The sequence below is a fragment of the Aethalodelphis obliquidens genome, unplaced genomic scaffold, assembly GCF_003676395.1.
Source record: "Aethalodelphis obliquidens isolate GAN/ISIS:26980383/991018 unplaced genomic scaffold, ASM367639v1 scaffold70, whole genome shotgun sequence".
Lineage (NCBI taxonomy): Eukaryota > Metazoa > Chordata > Mammalia > Artiodactyla > Delphinidae > Aethalodelphis > Aethalodelphis obliquidens.
The window spans coordinates 4,254,568-4,274,334 of record NW_020838014.1 but is presented as its reverse complement, the minus strand read 5'-3'; the positions used below and the strand labels follow the sequence as shown (position 1 = coordinate 4,274,334).

General features: G+C 42.1%; 1 protein-coding gene across 6 annotated transcripts in view; it reads right to left on the bottom strand.

Moving 5' to 3' along the window:
- SLC22A15 (solute carrier family 22 member 15) overlaps positions 1-19,767 on the bottom strand; it is an 88,472-nt gene that overhangs the window by 38,005 nt on the left and 30,700 nt on the right. For 5 of the 6 annotated variants that reach the window (XM_027091161.1, XM_027091163.1, XM_027091165.1 and 2 more), the window contains exons 3-5: positions 10,733-10,865; positions 9,931-10,095; positions 3,447-3,576 (exon numbers count right to left, since the gene is read on the bottom strand). The exons of the other annotated variant lie outside the window; for it this stretch is intronic. In XM_027091161.1, coding sequence (XP_026946962.1) covers positions 3,447-3,576; positions 9,931-10,095; positions 10,733-10,865 — 428 coding nt within the window. The remainder of the gene's footprint in view (positions 1-3,446; positions 3,577-9,930; positions 10,096-10,732; positions 10,866-19,767) is intronic. 6 annotated transcript variants of the gene reach the window in all.

Sequence of the window (19,767 nt, the reverse complement as noted above, 5' to 3'; positions counted from 1 at the left end):
TGTTTTCAGAATTGTTTATAGCAATAAAAATTACTTTTAAAACTATATAAATCATGTTTAACGATGATATTTGAGAGATATTCAGGTTTTGGAAATCTGACTCTGAGTTAATAAAACCATTTCCACTTGGGAAAGGGTTTATCTGGATTAGGTAAACTTAGGACCTGATATTTCTCCACATTTTGAGAAGCCTACAAGCTTCTCAGTAACGAAGCCTCACCTAGTTGGACAGATTTGGGAATATGAGTTCTAACACACGCTGACTGCACGTGCAAAACAGTAAGACATGTTTTTAAAAGAAGAAGCAGGCCCTTGAACATGCTGCCGGCTACATGGTGCTGTACTCACCTTCAGAAGCTACAGTGCTAATTTAACAATGAGGCCTCTGCTCGAAAATGTCCTGTGAATTTCTTTAAAGGTGGAAAACCTTTGTAAATTAAGGGGGCACTGGTTTCTAAAGTAAAACTATCCAAATTCAAGTACTGAGAAAATAAGGAATTTTTAAGCTAAGTCATAATGTCTCTAGTAAAACAAACAAGGTATGTCTCTAAAATAACATGACTTTTTCTGATGTTGCTGATGGCTAACGCAGGCTAATTCCAAAGGCTTTTCGTGCCAACATCTGCCCAATGGATACGAGGCGTCTCCTGTGTGGAGGAAGGCCCAGAGCTCTGGAGCTGGGGGAAATGCAGCTGAGCAAAGAGCCTGTGCTATCAGAGAGCTCCTGCTTTATAAAGAGGACAGGCTCTGGGTGAGGCAGAGATAAGGGGCCACTTGAAGGGTGCCAGTTTAGTGCTGCAGAATTAAGAAAAGAAAGCGAATGACTGGAGGTCTGACCTGGAAAAGTGCGGAGGGGGTGGCATTTGAGCAAACTGGGAACGCTATTAACTAATAAAGAAGAGAGATGGGGAGGAGGGCGTTGAAGCAGCCGGCAAAAGCACTGAGTAGGACACACGGAGGCCGACAAGCCTAAGCTGTAAACTGGAACAGAGAGCAGCTTAGTGCGCCTGGAGCAGCATGTGTGAGGTGGGGTGGGAGGGAAACTGGAGGCCGACTGCAGCAAGCCTTACTTTCTAGGCCTGATGGAACACACATACATTGTGATTTCACATGCCCTTTTCTCTGCTTTCTGTTTTTCATGACCTGAATTAATTTCCCAGCGAGTCAATGTCCCCACCTAGCACTAAGCAGTAACAGACAGACGACACATTCTGAAAATGAAAAGCGGAATGGCTCGGATCATCCAGTGAAGTCACTCTGCTACTGAAGGAGAGATGAAAGCGAGCCTGATTAAGAAGTATGTGACTTACTAAATATTTAAAAAGAAAATTCATGGGAACACTCTTTTTTTTTTTTTTTTTTTTTTTTCGGTATGCGGGCCTCTCACTGTTGTGGCCTCTCCCGTTGTGGAGCACAGGCTCCAGACGCGCAGGCTCAGCGGCCATGGCTCACGGGCCCAGCCGCTCCGCGGCATGTGGGATCTTCCCGGACCGGGGCATGAACCCATGTCCCCTGCATCGGCAGGCGGACTCTCAACCACTGCGCCACCAGGGAAGCCCCGTGGGAACACTCTTGCACTGCTGGTGGGAATGTGAATTGGTACAGTCACTATAGAGAACAGTATGGAGGTTCCTTAAAAAACTACAAATAGAACTACCATATGACCCAGTAATCCACTACTGGGCATATACCCTGAGAAAACTGTAATTCAGAAAGAGTCATGTACCAAAATGTTTATTGCAGCTCTATTTACAATAGCCCGGAGATGGAAACAACCTAAGTGTCCATCATCGGATGAATGGATAAAGAAGATGTGGCACATATATACAATGGACTATTACTCAGCCATAAAAAGAAACAAAATTGAGCTATTTGTAATGAAGTGGATGGACCTAGAGTCTGTCATACAGAGTGAAGTAAGTCAGAAACAGAAAGACAAATACCGTATGCTAACACATATATATGGAATCTAAAAAAAAAAAAAAAAAAAGGTCATGAAGAACCTAGGGGTAAGACGGGAATAAAGACACAGACCTACTAGAGAATGGACTTGAGGATACGGGGAGGGGGAAGGGTAAGCTGGGACGAAGTGAGAGAGTGGCATGGACATATATACACTACCAAACGTAAAATAGATAGCTAGTGGGAAGCAGCCACATAGCACAGGGAGATCAGCTCGGTGCTTTGTGACCACCTCGAGGGATGGGATAGGGAGGGTGGGAGGGAGGGAGATGCAAGAGGGAAGAGATATGGGAACATATGTATATGTATAACTGATTCACTTTGTTATAAAGCAGAAACTAACACACCATTGTAAAGCAATTATACTCCAATAAAGATGTAAAAAAAAAATGAAAATTCGTTGATCTACTGATATTTATATGAATGCTTATTAATTCAAGGAACTATACTAGGAACCCATTTATTCCAAAAATTTACAATACACAAGCTAATAAAATATGGTTAATTTTCCTTTCTAATAAAATTATGTCACTCTATTTCACATAACTAAATTCATTTTATAAATTTTGCCTTTCTAAATATACATTAACTATTTCTACTATATTCATTTTTGTACTTAACAATCCTCTTACTTTCAAAGAGAGAATGAAAACAGATTTCAGGCCAATTCCCACCAAATCTCAGTTAGTAGAACTTGAATAAAGGATTACTATATCAAATCGCTATCTGAGTGAAAATTCTATTACGGGTATCTCTCACTTCACAGAAGAAAGGTGGTACCATTGGCTGAAAACTGTATTTATCTCAAAGATTTTAATGATTAAAATTAGAGCTCTGATACCTGAGGGGAGAAAACCTTTCAGAAGCACAATAAAACTTCTGGTGAAATAGGCCTAAGTTGGTGGCTCATCTTACAGCCTTTAGAGGACCATGGTGTGATACTCTGATGAGTTTTTTGTAGAACCCTTCCCTGACCAGGGCATCAACCTTTTACTGCTTTGAGTCCATGCACTCTAAGGATTTCTCCCATATCTGAGTATCTTCCCATGTCCACATGAAGAGGCCCTGAAATTATACTCATCCGTGGGATGAAGAGGTGTCACTATATATTCAATATGCACAGATTGCTCTATAATATCATACCTCAGTCGCACCCCTAGCACGTGATCTGACCAAGCCTGAAGATCTTTCAGCTTGAAGCATTAGGTTAAAAAAGAAATTGGTACCCTCCATTGGCAATATGAAGGTTAAAATGCACTCTACAGAGAGGTTACTTTAAACAAGGGATACCTGCATTCTGAATTAATTAAGCATCTCTCTTCCCAGGAGCTGCCAAGCATTGGAGCGCTTGCGGAATTTAGTTCTTCACCAAAGTCAGTTCAGGCAAACTCCTGAAAGGGAATAACGCCGCTCATTGACCCGCATCCTCTTAAGACATTCCTTCTGCTTATTAAATTAAAAGTCTAAGAGGAAAAACTACTTACAAAGATAAGAGAAAGACCACTGTTCCCTGCAGGTTAACCAGAATGGCTAGGGTTCTCCAGGAGCGGATGAAGTATCCCAACAGGGCATACTGGGCGATGCCGACTGCGAAGAAGAGGCCACCGATCGACCCTAATTCAGGAAAAGAGACCTGTTACTGGGGAAAGGACCACCTGCAGCCCCATTTCCAACCCAGGTCACGGAGTCAATCCCTTCCTTGTGAGATGTCAGCAGAAAGAAAAACCTACACAAATATGCAGGATCAGATGATAAAACTAGAAGAGAGGCCAGGAAATTAGTGGAAAAGAAGGAAGGACAGATGAAAAATACAAACCACATGTGGTCAAGATGAATTTTAAGGGCCTGCCCAAGTGCTTTCTGCATTGATGTTGTGCTGACATCCACCTGAACTTGTGGCTGAAGCTTGGAAATATTGTTTGCTACATGGCAGGAAGGTTTTTAGGTCATGAGACTATGAAAATGCTGGGACTGCATCTTTATCACAGGGGCTGTCCCTGAAATCCTTATCTTAAATCACAACCTACTCCCCAGTTCTCCCTATTGTCCTTCTCCACTTAATTTATCACCATCATATATATCACCATCAGTTATATTTGTTTCTTGTCTGTCTATCCCAAGTAGAATATAAGTTCTATGAAGCGTGAATTTTTGTCAGCACACTGACAGAAAAAACATCAACTATGGGGTTGTTAAGGATCCTATGGTTTTTGAAATAAATGCTGAATGGGTACAAACCCACTGCCTTGCCCAATATACTGGCAAATTCTATACCTCTGACATACTTTCTGTACCTGCTACTATTAGTAGTACTTAAATCTATCGCTATTTATTTATATCATAGCTACTATTTATCGAGTATTAAGCCTTATCCATACATTGTCCTATAATGCAGGTACCATTATTAGCCATATACAGCCATATAGCTCAGAGAAGTTAGGTGCCACTGCCTAAAGACACAGGGCTGTGTGTGGCCCAGACAGGAGGCGTTGTCCCCTGGTCTGTCTGACTGGAGAGCCTGCACTCTGTACCGTTCCCCTCCCCGTCACCACCCTTCTGGGGAAAGGCGGGCTCCTGTGGGCATCTCACAGCAATAGGACTTGTTACAAGAACTTTCTACAACAATCCTGTAAGACAAATGTTTCTTTTATTCTTGTCCGTAGATTATTAACCTATAACAAAAACAATGCCTTGTATGCTGTCTGCCCTAGTGAGGAAAAGGGGGACGCAGAAGGGAAAGCTGCTGTGACAGCAAGTTCAGTGTGCTCAGAAAACCAGTCAGACCATGTGGTCCACTAAGTAAGGGAATGCGGACTTCCATTCCCTGTGATTTCCCTGGAAACTTAAGATAATCAATAGCTATTACAGGTTCATTACAGTGCACCGAATAGCACCTGGTTTCCAAGAACAAGGGTTTCTGTCATTGCTCAGAACAGTCCTGAGTACTCAGTGCCCACTGACAACAATGTAGGCAAAAAGTCCAGAGACCACAGGATGGGACCACTTCAGAGGGACCAAGTTCAGACCCCAGTTCTGCCACATGCTGCTGTGTGACTTTAGGCAACTCACTAAATGTCTCTGAGCCTCAGTTTCCTTATCAAGAGAAATAATAATATCTACTCCAAAGGGTAGTTATTGGTTTCAAATGAAACAATGCATGTGGTACAAATGTGAGGACGTTATTATCGTCCTACTGTTAAAATGGGTATAGCCCCTTATATCTATTAACCTCCCCCAAAAAGCCATCTGGAAGCCTCCTCTACCTAGCCTCCTCTATCAATAATTATAAAATAAATACTGTCTACCTAGCACTCCTTTCTAATTCCAAGAACGCTTTCCCTTTTTCAGAGAGATGACCTCCCCATACTTTACCCCGGTGGTTCAAGCCAGGGCTGCCAGTCATGGGCCTCTTGCTGGGACCATCAGAGCTCCTACCAAGGATTTTAAATACTGGACGTGGTGGTGAAACCTGAGAGCTGCTGGGCCCCATCCCTGACTGAGCAGAGGAAGCTTCTCAGAGATGATGGGAAACAGAAATGAGATGCATCTGACTTCCGGGTTCCAGGTATCACAAGGGCCTGGCTCTTCTGTGGTTTGGTTGTGTTAACCAAATGATTTCCCTTTATACCTAAGCTCATCACAGTTGAAACTCTGTCTCAGAAAGACCTGGGATCAACTGGATATAATGGATGGGAGGAAATGATTCAAAGGTTCTAGTTTAATGGCTTTAAATAAAAAGATTACATTACTATAGAGAGAGGTCCCAGAAGAGGATGGAGATTTTAGGTAAAAGAAAGCAATATGTTTAATTTGAGGTGCCAATAGACATTCATATCTAATATCCAGCAAGAAGCTGCACATGTATGCCCCGAAATGACAACAGGGATAAGGTGAGGATACAGGTGTGGTAAGGCTCTAGGTCATTTGGTTAAAAAATTTAATTAGAAAAAAAAGAACACTTCAAATCACCACTTTTGCACATTGTAATTCTGGAGAACCATAGGTGGTTGTGTAACTGTTTATGGGCGTTTGGGTATTTATGCCTATTTTTCAGATTTCTTTTCTGTTTATTTTAAATTAATTTCATGTCTGCTATTCCCACTCAGTTCGCACTAGTAAAAGCCAAATTTCAGCAGGTTAGAAAATAGTGTATAGTGATGACTTCGTTTTTGTAAATGTCTCCAGTGATCCCTCCAGTTTTCAAGCACAAGCCATGAAGTCCCCTTGATTCCTCTTGGTCTTGCCTTTTCTGCTGGTTCTTTAACAGGTCACGTTCCCACCAAATCCAGCTCAAACGCACCCTCTTTCCTCCTCCACTACTCCCACCTGGTCTAAGCTGCCTCTGGGTTGCATGGGGCCAACCACACCAGCCTCCTGAATGACCCCTCAATTTCTACTCTTGCTCCTCTATAATCCATTCTTCACATGCCTACCAGAGTAATCTTTCTGTATACAAGATCCCACTGTTCCTCTCTTTAATTCACTCACTGGCTACTCACTGCACTGTGAGTGGAAAAAAACCCAAAATTCCTCATCTGGCCTATCATGGGCCCTATATCATTCTGCCCCTCCAATCTGATCTCATCCCAACCTCCCCATGCCTCTCCACACTGCATCTTTTCAGGTCCTCAGAGAAGCTCATTCCTACCTCAGGGCCTTGGTCCTTGCCATTCCATCTGACTGGAATGTTCTCTCAGAATCTCACATGCCTAGGTCTCCCTCATCATTCACATCTTTGATCAAACATCTACATCTCGGTTTTCTCTAACCATCTGTTCCCTGCACTTACTGCCTAGTCTATTACCCTGTTTAATTTTCTTCACTGCACTTAAAATTTTCTGAAATTACCTCATATTGGTTATGTCTCTCCTGATTAAAACATAACCTCCATAAGAACAAGGACCTTCCCCCACCCTGGCCTGCCATGTTCACCCTTTTATCACAAGTGTCTATAAAGGTAGTGTCTGGTACATGGCAGGGTCTATTTAATAAATGAATGTTGTAGAACAGATATGCAAAGAAGAAGCTCTAGGACACACAGCAATATGTTTACAGTGGTGATGTTCATGTGGGTAGGACTATATGTATTATTTATATTTCACTTCTATATGCTCTTGATTTTTTTTACAATGAACATCAATTCCTTTTGTTATAAGATATTTATATAAGAAAAATTAATAATAAATATATTAATATGACATTTTTCATAGCTTTAGTATTTTATTTTTTCTACTCAATAATTTTCAATCAGTTATCCTCATTCTTGTTAAGCAATACACTGCAAATTGGTCAAAAATGGATGTTTTCAGTTTGTATTTATACTTTTTATATGTACTTTACATAGTATTTTATACATACTGCAAATACTTGGTAATCAAGCACAATTTTTCAAAATCTTTTTTAACTGCTAAACAGTTAGGCTACTTCCAACTAATCCCCTATTGCTAACCTTTTAGGTTTTTTCCTCAGTTTCTTGCAGTTCATGAGCGTATCTGAAGCCACTGGAGTGTATAAAATTGTGCTGGAGAGAAAACAGCTTAGAAAGAAAGGCCAAGGACAAAATTCTGGGGAAGACTCGGCTCATGGGAGAGGGACGAAGGAAGCTCCTCACAAGAGTTCCAGGGGCATCAGAATCTTCTGTCCTGGTGCAGGTCAAGTGCACTGGCCTTCAGGGAGCTCTCTCAAGCTCCTTCTGAATTTCACATTGAACTTGGCAACCATCTGATACCACTGTTGCAGGTTTTTTTCCTTTCTCCCTTTTCCCTTCGCTATAGAAATTTTAATAGCCCCATCTTAACTCAGCTTCAAGGACAAGAATGGAAAGTAAATGCGCTTTAAGAGCAATCTTTTCACTGGCTTTAGGCCGAATGGCAAGGAAGCAAGAGACCAGGAGGTCTTTCTTTTTGCCCAAAATATGCAACAGGACAGGAATAGTCCTAGAGAATTGGGTAGGGTGGGGGCAGTATACGCGTTTTGTAAGAGAGCACCTTCTTCATGCAACAACTAGAGTCAAATGTGAACATTTTAATAGAGAAATGTGCTGGGTACATGAAAAATATGTACTCATGATGTTCTACATGAGCAAGATTTTAGTTTTCTAATTTTTAAATTATTTTTTTTTAATAAATTTATTTATTTATTTTTGGCTGCACTGCGCCTTTGCTGCTGCCTGCGGGCTTTCTCTACTTGCAGCGAGCGGGGCTGCTCTTCGTTGGGTTGCGCGGGCATCTCATTGTGGTGGTTCTCTTCTTGCAAAGCAGGAGCTCTAGGTGCACGGGCTTCAGTAGTTGTGGCTCACAGGTCCTAGAGCACAGGCTCAGTAGTTGTGGTGCACAGGCTTAGTTGCTCTGTGGCATGTGGGATCTTCCAGGACCAGGGATTGAACCCATGTCCCCTGCATTGGCAGGCAGACTCTTAACTACTGCACCACCAGGGAAGTTCCTGAGCCAGATTTTAGACTCAGGAAAACCAAAACCCCAGGAGAGGGTGCCTTTGTGTCCTCCCCGGACAATGTGAGTGGTCGTGATCACCATCATTACTCATTTCTTGGGAAGTCCCAGCAAGTCTGAACCCACTACTTGAAAAAGTGACCTTAAAAGTCTCAATGCAAACTGAAGACTCAGAGGACATTTTCTCACTGATCCTGACTTAGGAGCTGGGCTAGGGAAAAAAGAAGCCCATCTCTAAAGGCTTTGAAAGCTGCTATAGATAAAGTGAGTCATAAAAAAGCACCACGTGTAAGAGACAGGCAGGAAGCCTGTCCTGCTAGGACGGAGCAGGTGTCTCTTGCTCCCCACCTTAATTCTAATTTGTCCAACCCTCTGTGTCCTTCAGCTTGGACAGCAGTTTGGTCGACATACAAACAGAGCAAAATTTATTTTATTTAGCTTTGTCTTCCAGCTCAATACATTAGCCCTCACCAACTTTGAAAACACCACCAAGCGAGAAAAAAAATAGGCTAAGCAGACCAGTATTCGTATGAGGTGACCCACTGAAGATCTAAGAGGGGAGTACTCAGGGAACAGTGGGACAACATGAGCCTGGCGTCATCCTAGCCCTGTCAGTCACGAGCTGTGTGAAAATGGGCATATCACCCCTCCTTTCAGAGGTGAAGTGTCCTCATCTGTAAGATGAAGGTAGAAATTCTTAGCTTGTAGGCTCTGGGAATATGACAGATATGAGTCAGATGCCTAGCATGGTACCTGGCACATAACAGATGCTCAGCAAATGGTAGCTGGCACGCTCTCATCCACATCCTCATGCAGGCAAGTTCCTACAGTCCCATAGTCAACTTGTTCCCGTATCAGTACAAGAACATCAATAGCACTCAGTTATTGTCAAATGAACGGAAAGCGAAACAAAGTTCTCACTGCAAACCTACAGTCCACAAAGTCAAGTCTTAGTGCAGTTGTTCTCCTAAGACATTATTTTAAGTCAAGGAGCTTTTAAAATCATTTATTTTACTATAGTGTAGTTCTTAAGAAGATGATGGGATAGTTAAAAATAATACAGAATATGGCCTCTATTTTGGAACTTAAACATCATTAAAGAAATACAAGAGTACTATTAACTTGAAGAGACCAGTAAAAGTCAGAAAGGCCTATGCGACAAGGATTTAATACAATACAATACGAAGGCACTGAGAAAGGAGTTTCTAGTATTTCCTCTGCACTATTTTTCACTTTACGGTAAAAAGCAGTTAACGAATGCCCTTAGGCAATCTGTGAGGATAGGGGCAAGGTCACCATCTGTGAGGCAGGCCCCATGGGAGACTATCTAGGGAGGAATACACATAAAATGACTAATGACTCGTTCAAGGTCATATAGAACAAACTCAGGAAAAAATCTAACAGCTGGATAGAGCACCTCAAGTCCGAGTGCATTTTTAGACTCGATGGTTGAACTGGTTCCTATCAAGTTGTCTGGAGCAGCTCCCCATCTCCATGTCTGCATGGATTGAAGCAGTACCTGCGAGTGCCCAGTAGGCGGTGCCCACACATTCGTTCAGCAGGACAAAGGCCACCAGCGACATCCCTCCATTCATCACGCCCACCAGGAAGCGAGTTACTGCAAAGAACTCATATGAGGGGGAAAACCCATTTGCGATAGCAAATAAGATGTCAAGAGCACAACCTAGAAAGAGAAGAACACTATTCAATAATGCATAGGCAAAACAGCATTTGATGAACGTAATGTATTATATTCATTAGTTTGTAAAGAAAAATCTTTGTGAATTTAAATTTTCTGAGCTATGTTATTTTTTTAAAACAGTTTCTCTTAAAGACTATCAAGAAAAACTGAGGTTTTCTTTGTTACAAGTTGATTTCTGTCATGCGCAGTTTTCAATTATTAACAATAATGCTGGAAACTGATAAATCTTAGCTCGTACTCAGCTTGTCAAGAGGACTATGCTGAGACCTACAGAGCTCATCTGAAATGAATCAGCACACAAGATACAAGGAAATGGATCCAGTAGACTGCCTCAATCTTTGTTCTCCTTAGAAACATGGCATGAATTAGAATCCAGGGATTGCAGAATTCACCACCACGAAAAGCTTACAGTGCAAATATCTGGCCTTCCTCGGGTATGCTGGTCACTTTAAAATGCTTGGCCAGAATCAACTCAGCCTCTTGCCAGTGAAATAAAAATCAGTTCTGGGTCCACATGGCAATTCCCTGAGAACCTTAAGGAAATGGTCCCCTTATTATTTCCCTGGGAACCTTAGGGAAATAACTCCTCTTATTCAGTCCATGAACACTAAGAGATTACCTGTGAGATAGACTTTTTTCCTTCCGAACCGATCTGAGAGCTGACCAAATGAGATAACTCCCACAAACACACCACTGAAGAAAAAAGAGCTTGCTGCACTCACTTTGTAAGATCTGTTGGCAATTAAAAACCACTAGAGAAAGAAAAAAACAAAAGGCAGACACTTAGGTCACAGAAAAGATGGATGGATGGAGTTAGCTATTAAAAAAAACAAATGTACAACAAAAACTTGAATATTGGAACTTCGCCACTGCATTACCACTATTAACCGGAATTCAGCAGAACATCCATCCAGGACAACACCCAAGGAGATTCTGTCTTCAGGAACCCCAGAAATCATTATTATAAAGTGCTCCCACAATAGTCTATACACATCTTGTGCCAGCACTGAGCACAGATTGTAACAGCTAATTACTTACTTATCTGTTGGTCACGTCTTTGATCCTAAGTCCCTGTGTTTCTAGACAGGAGGAGCCGTATCCCATTAATTTCCATTTCTCTGACACCTAACGTTTTACATGACATATATGAGGCAAAAAATGAACAGTCCTTTTCTCCAATAAATTAATGGGTTTAAAATCTCTTGAGTACTTTCCTTTAAAAATTGAACATACAATTACCTTATGATCCAGTGATTCCACTTCAGAGTATATACACAAAAGAACTGAAAGCAGGGATTCACAGATTTTGTACACTAAGGTTCATAGCAGCATTAGTCACAATACCCAAAAGGTGTAAGGAACCCAAATGTCCATTCATTGATGAATGGATAAACAAAATGTGATATACACATCAAATGGAATATTATACAGCCTTAAAAAGGAATGAAATTCTGGAAAGCTACAACATGAATGAACCTTGACCTTACACTAAGTGAAATAGCAGACAAAAAGGGAAAATAATTTATGATTCCAATTATGAGTGTGATATTGTAATTTACAGTAAGCAACATATATTTGGGTTTTATCCATTGTTCCTGGAACACAGCTCCTGAAATCCTCGTAATTTCCTATGTAAGAACCACAGGGATATCTTTTTTTTTATAATATTTAGATTTTTTTCCCAGGTCCTGGAAAAGCTTCAGAGCAATAAAGGTAAAATGGGTGTCTTTTGTTATTTGTAACAAGCCCCTTGCTTATGTTAATGAGGTGACTTTTGGAAAGCCCTTAGATGGGGGCTGGTTGTCAGGGGAACCAACCATGTGAATAGAGGGCTGGGATTTCAGCCCTACCCTCTAAGGCCTCTGGGTAGAGGAGAGAGACTAGAGGTTGAATCAACTGCCTACGGCCAGTGGGTTAATAAATCATGCCTTCGTAATGAGGCCGCCATAAAAATTCAAAGGGAAGGGGTTTGGAGAGCTTCTGTGCAGGTGCTGGGAGGGTGGTCAGCTCAGAGAGGGCATGGAAGTTCTGTGTCCCTTCCATCCTTCCATACCTTGCCCTGTGCATCTCTTCCACCTGGTCATTCCTGAGTTATATCTTTTTATAATAAACCAGTGATCTAGTAAGTAAAATGTTTTCTTGAGTTCTGTGAGCTGCCCTAGCAAATTAATCTAACTGAAGGAGGAGGTCCTAGGACCCCCTGATTTATAGTCAGTTGATCAGAAGCACAGGAAGCAGCCTGAACTTGTGACTGGTGTCTGAAGGGGGTGGCAGGGGCAGTCCTGTGGGACTGAACCCTAACCTGTGGGATCTGACGCTAACTCCAGGTAGATGGTGTCAGAACTGAACTGAACTGCAGGGACACCCAGCCGGTGTGGCAGAACGGCTTGAGGTGGGAACCTCCCCCTCCACACACACACACTCCCACCCACCCACATTTGGCGGCAGAAGTGTCTGAAGGGAAGTAGCTGCCGGTAGAGGAGAAACCAGAGGAGTGTTTTTCCTTTACCTGGAGTAGTCACATCCACAGACACAGAAAGTAGCATAGTGGTTACCAGGGGCTGTTAGAGTGAGGAGTTACTGGTTAATGAAGATAGAGTTTCAGTTTGGGATAGCGACAAAGTTGTAGAGATGGACAGGGGTGACGGTTGCACAAAGATGCAAATGTACTTCATGCCCCTGTACTGTATACTTTAAAATGATACATTTTATGTATATTTTACCACAATAAAAAATAATCCCTTGAGCACTATTACCTTCTATTTTAGGAAAACTTATAAACTCAAAGAGGAAGTAGTCATCCTCTGCTTAAAATGTCATTATCTAAAGCCCTGCCTAGTGATGTGCTACTGTGATCTTTGATTATAAAGCAACCTGTGTCTCAGAGGTGACCTCAGAGAACCAAGAGAATGCTCATCTCTCCCCTCCACAGCCCCCTTCCTAGGCTCAGCAAAGACAGGTTTAAGAAAACCCCTTCTCGAAAACTCACATGGAGACACCCCTTAGTTGTCCCTTCTGTCTTTCAGACCACTCCTGTCCCACACTTTGACAACCAGTCATTATGGCCCAAAGCACATCTAACTTCTCTCCTTCTCTTGTATTTCCTGTAAGACAAGATCAAGAAAGATCCTGACAAGACAGCTTCTGTACATCTTTATGCAACAACACCACACAAAAATTTAGGCACTGGAAATAAGAATAATGCCCCTCACTAATGCTGTGCTTTACTTCTAAGTTCGTCTGTCCTTCACATGCAGTTTTTAACAAGATTAACTAACTGGTTTTCCTAGCTCTTCACGGATTAGAAATAGTAGTCTAGTATGACACTGCCCTTAGAAATAGTAATCAGGCAGTTACCGCTCTTGGCGGCAGTCATAATTTAAGTAAGAGAGTGATGGAAGCAATATGACTAAAAAAACTGAACTACATTCCAGGCTTTTTTCATTCCGGTATTCAATAAATAGTTGATTAGTTTCTACTAGAGGTTAGTAACTATTCTAAACACTGGGAATACAGATGCGAACGATCTAGATTTGGTTCCTGCCCTCATGGAGTATAAGTTCCAGTAGCGTAAGCTAGACATTAAACAAGCAAACACAGAGGGAGAGACTGGGAGCAAACCTCTTTAAATAAGGTACTCAGGGAAGCCTTCTCTGGGGAGGTGACACTTGTGACCTGAATGATGAGAAAGTGACCAACCCTGAAAAGCTGTTTGGGGGACATGAGGATAACTGCAACGGCCCTAAGGCGAAGACACATCAGGGCGCCTCTCATGGGGGTGGCATTAAATGAGGCCAGAGAGGTGGGCAGGCATCAGGTCATGCAGGGCCCTGAGCCACGGTAAGGAGCTAGGATTTTATTCCAGTGCAAAGGGAAAACACTGAATTACTGTATTTGTGTCTCTGAAGATCAGCCTGGGCCACACTTAGAGAATGCATTCCAACAGGGAAAAGTGGGAGAAGGGAGGCTACTGCAAGAGTTCAGGAGATAACAGGGGCTTGGACTAGGATGAAAGCAATGGTGATGGGATTACATGAATTACATGAACGTGGGATGAATCTTGAAGGTAGAACTAGCAGGACTTGCTGATGAATGAGATGTGCAGCGGGGAAGAGAGAAAGGGAGAGTCAGGATTTAACCTAAGTTTTTAACTTTAGCCATTCAGTGAATGGTGATGACATTTACTGAGATGGAGGAGGCTGCAAAGGGATTTCAGGTATGTGGTGGTAAATTTAAGAGTTCTCTTTAGACATGTGGAGGCTGAGATGCCTAAAAAACACCCAAGTGGAAATGCCAAGCTAGCATCTGGATGTGGGTCTTGAGCTCGAGGGAGAGGACGTGAGGGGTTATGAACTTAGAGATAAGGAAGAAGGCTTGGGACAGAGGCCCAGGACACTTCCACATTCAGAGGCTGAGTAGAAGAGAACTGCCACAGAAAACTCACAAGCAGGAGTCAGAGAGAGAGCAAGAAAACTGGAGGGAGGGTGGTGTCAGAAATACTACAAGAGGAGATGTGATTCAGGGAGAGAGCGGTGGTCAAGTTATGTCGAATGCTGCTTTACAGGTCAAGTTAACATGAGGACAGAGATGTGCAGTTATATTTGGAAACAAAATGGACACTTAAAAAATAGCAATTTCGGGCTTCCCTGGTGGCACAGTGGTTGAGAGTCCACCTGCCGATGCAGGGGACATGGGTTCGTGCCCCAGTCCGGGAAGATCCCACATGCCGCAGAGCGGCTGGGCCTGTGAGCCATGGCCGCTGAGCCTGCGCGTCCGGAGCCTGTGCTCCGCAACGGGAGAGGCCGCAACAGTGAGAGGCCCGCGTACCGCACAAAAAAAAAAAAAAAAAGCAATTTCAGTAGAGTGCGAATGGCAGCCGGATTGGAGAAGGTTGAAGAATTGGACGAGCTTGAGGAACTGCAGGCAGAGAAGCTATCCTTGCAGGAGAAAAGCACTTGGAAAAGCAAGAAGGAAGGGGCTTGAGTGTACCAAGTAGAGCAGGTAGCCTTTCGTAGAAGCAGGGAGGTTCCACTGTAAGTGGGAAGAAGGCAGAATGTGGGTTCAGAAGCAGGTAGTAAAGGAACCCTTGCTGGACTGCATCATTGCTTTTTCACTGAAATATCAAGTGAGGTCGACTGTTGAAGGGAGTGTAAGTGGAGGGGGAGCTAGAAGTCTAAGGAGGAAGAAGACAGGCCCTTCTCAGAATGGGACATGGCCCATTCACAGGAAATGTCACACGACTGCCATACCGAATGCACACTTGAGTTTTGTACTTATCCACTTTGTGAGGAGAAGGTGGGGAGTTGGGGGGTTCCCAGGAGTATTCCACAGGGAGAGAGGTACCAGGAAGTTGCAGGGATTTGCAAAGGAGTGTTTATTATAATAACAAAATACATGCTGGTTAAGGAGAAAAGGAAGACATAGGAGGATGGTAGGTAGTGAAATAATGTCACCATCAGGAAATCCCCCTACTTCTTTAACTCCTCTGTACTTTCCATTCTTGCCCTTATTGAAATTTGGTTGTCCGCAGAGGAAATCACTCACTGAACAAGATCCCTCTCAACTGGAGGCTGTTTTTCCTTTTACACCCATGGACCTGAGAACCTCAGATGGGAGCAGATAGCCAAACTTCAGAATTGTCAGCTCGTGTGAATATCACATCATTAGACTGTGTAACCTACTACCTTTCTGGGGCAGAGAATCTAGCCCGTTTGGAAATGGCCACTCTTCCTTTGTTCCATAGGAAGAGAATGTTTAGCTGGGCATAAATTTCCCAATATCCCTGACAATTAGGACGGCCACGTTATCAAGTTCTGCACAATGAATGTAAGCAGAAGCATCATGTGGCAACTTCCAGGAACAGGTCTTAAGAGATGGCTGATCAGCCCTTTCCCCCTTCTTTATTTCTACTACCCTACTGCTTAGAATGCCCATTTGAAAGCTGGAGCTCTAAAAAAATAAAAGCAGAGTTACCATATGATCCTGCAGTCCCACTCCTGGGCATATATCCGGAGAAAACCATAATTTGAAAAGACACATGCACCCCTATGTGCACAGCAGCACTATTTACAATAGCCAAGACATGGAAGCAACCTAAATATCCATCAATAGATGAATGGATAAAGAAGATGTGGTATATAAACACAATGGAATACTACTCAACCATAAAAAAGAATGAAATAATGCCACTTGTAGCAACATGGATGGACCTAGAGATTATAATACTAAGTGAAGTAAGTCACACAGACAAATACCATATGATATCACTTATATGCATAATCTGAAAAAGAAAAGATACAAATGAACTTACTTACAAAACAGAAATAGACCCACAGACATAGAAAACAAACTTCTGGTTACCAAGGGGGAAGGCAGGGGATAAATTAGGAGGATAAGATTTAAATGTTTTGTCTTGTTTTCAACATTAAAGGACCTACTGTATAGCACAGGGAACTCTACTCAATATTTTGTTATAACTGTAAGGGAAAAGAATCTGAAAAAGAATATATATATGTATATGTAAAGCTGAATCACTCTGCTGTACACCTGAAAATAACACGACATTGTAAATCAACTATAATTTTTAAAAATTAAAAAATAAAAAGATAATGTGTGTATGGAAAAGTAAAGAAAAAAAGCTGGAGCTCTACCTGAGGCCATGATGAAGAGGGTCACTTGTTAGTGATAGTGAAGTCAAAGGCTGTGTCCCTGACAACACTGCAGTAGAGCCCAGGCACTGCATATGTTTTTAAGTTCTCCAGATGATTCTCATAGGCAATCAGGTTAAGAATTCCTGCCCTGGACCTTGTCACCCTCAACAACAGCATCACCTCTAAAATCTTGATTTTGAACAGCCCACTCACCATTCCCTAGACTTCCACCCACTTCCTCCAGTACCCCTACTCCAAACATTCTTCAACCTCTTCAAGGCCTCCAGTTACCAAACACTATAGGAAGTATGGCCTGAGTCATCAAAAAAGCTTAAGTCATGTTAAGAAGCCCTGAATGAAATCTGTAAAGGATCTGTAAAGGAAATGATAAAATACATTTTAAAGTTTCACACAAAATGATTAAAAGAGGTTTGGAATTTGAAGGAGAAATTCTGTTTTGTGAAAAATTAACTTATTTTGGATGTATGGATAGTTCTGTGACAGAATTTTCAACTTACAAGGAATGCATATGAGGATAGTTTTCCAGGTTGAAAAATGAATTAAATATTAGGTTGGCCTAGAGAAGACAGGGCTGCATTCGTCCCAGGGCTATATCCCTTCTCTTACAATGGCCAATAAAAAACAAGTACAATTAGGCCTTGTTAACACCCTGGAATCCAAATACTTGCTTTTATGTCTTTCATATTCTTAGTGTTTGTTTTGGTGCTTTCATGCTTTTAAAATCTGGCCTGCAAGTTTAGCTTTGACTATCCTGCACCTCAATTCTGCTGGTCTGTTTACATGGCCAAGAGGTTCAGGCTCACACTGATTGGTTTTGTGTTTAATCAATAAGGAGAGGTCAACGTGGCTGCTCCATCATCAACTATCCCGTGAACCATTTGGAGAACTTCTCAAACTCATCAAAAAGGCTGTAATACTATCCTTCTAGCAATTGGATAACTATCAACTTGGATGGCAAATTTAGGAAGACATAGCCCAAGGAATGTTTGACCAGCAAATTTCAAATTCTAATTCTTAGGCTGCCAGTTCTAAGTGTCAAAGTAATTTCTAGTAGTTTTTCTTCAGGTCATGCTGGCTGGGCTAATGCATCTTCCTACTTCTTCTGGAATACATGCAGGAACTGATAGAAAAATTGAAAAGCACCGCCAGGTTTTAAAAAAGCAAATTAGAGAATGTGAAAAATGGAACCCAGGAGATCTCACTGACAGATGTAGGTGAACTGGGGATGGTTGGCTCAGGAATGCCAAGTCAAGCACTTACGACAATGTGTTTACAATCCACTTTCCACATTCCCCGTGCCCTAATATTGTGCAATTTTGGTTTAAATGTTTTGTCTTGTTTTCAATATTAAAAACTTTCCAAATATAGTTTACATACTTATCACATACCTACTATATGATCTAAAGAGTTTCATTTCATCAAAGCTCAGACAAAATATATCAATAATACATTAGGAGAGTGATCCCTACAGTATTTGAGAAAACGTATTGGGGGATGACCTATTTTTACAGTTTTAGAAAGAGGTCACCCACCAGGCTAGACTCAATTACTAGGTTATTTTCTTGTCCCTTTGGTCAATACTTAGTAACAAGGTAAAACCCAAACCAGGATACCACCAGGATACCAGAAATTAAACTATAAGAAACCTAAATATGATGACTGTGACATTCTTGAAACATGTGTTCTTTTTTTTTTTTTTTTTTTTGTGGTACGCGGGCCTCTCACTGCTGTGGCCTCTCCCGTTGCGGGACACAGGCTCCGGACGCGCAGCCTCAGTGGCCATGGCTCACGGGCCTAGCCGCTATGTGGCATGTGGGATCCTCCTGGACCGGGGCATGAACCCGTGTCCCCCGCATCAGCAGGTGGACTCTCAACCACTGCGCCATCAGAGAAGCCCCGAAACATGTGTTCTTTATGAGGCTTTACATTTTAAAAATCATAAATTTGTAAGTCACTCAAACCCTTAATTGGCTAGAGATTAAAGTGATGACTCTATTCTTTTTCTTTTTTTTTCTTTTTTTTTTTTTTTTTTGCGGTACGCGGGCCTCTTACTGTTGTGGCCTCTCCCGTTGCGAAGCACAGGCTCCGGAAGCGCAGGCCTAGCGGCCGTGGCTCACGGGCCCAGCCGCTCCGTGGCATGTGGGATCTTCCTGGACTGGGGCACGAACCCGCGTCCCCTACATCGGCAGGCGGACTCTCAACCACTGCGCCACCAGGGAAGCCCTCTCCTATTATTTTTAATGATAAGCCAAATTCTAAAGCTGCAGAATGTTCCTTTTTATATTAGTTCACTTCAAATTGAAAAATCACTTGCAAATAGAAAAATCTACTTTTCTTTTCCCATACATTAACAGAAAAGGAAGAATATAGAGACAAAATATTTTCAGTGCCTCAGTTTGACCTAGCTATAGTTAATCTATTTGTGTTTCACAACCAACATCTGTATTTTTGTTCATATGCTTACCACAATCACTATATTGAGTTCTTAAGTTCATTTATCATACTGTATTTTCAAAAACGATATAAGGAGCCTAGCATTAAAAGCACTGGTACAATCATTCACTCATCTAAAGAAAGCAGACCTGAGAGAAAATCGGGCACAACTGGGGATAGACACCAAGAGCAGGTGCCTTGAAAAGAAAAGACGAAAGGAACATAAATATGGCAAATATGGGTTTGAGTACAGAGCCAGGTGCCATGCCAGGCCTTCCAGCTCTTAAAGAGGGAAAAAAGGCAGGCAAGCAGAAGCAGAGAGTTGAGACAGTAACTATTGACCGGACATTAAGGAAGCATCTGGGAGGTTTTTGTTTAGTATTAGGATTCTTACTGCTTAGAGGCTAAGAATAAATGGCATCTCTCAAAAAGGGATAAAGTATTGGTGTATGTCAAGAAAAGTTGCTCTAACTAGAATATACAGAAGGGATAAACAGCAAGCTCCTACTGTATAGCACAGGGAACTATATTCAATATCCTGTGATAAACC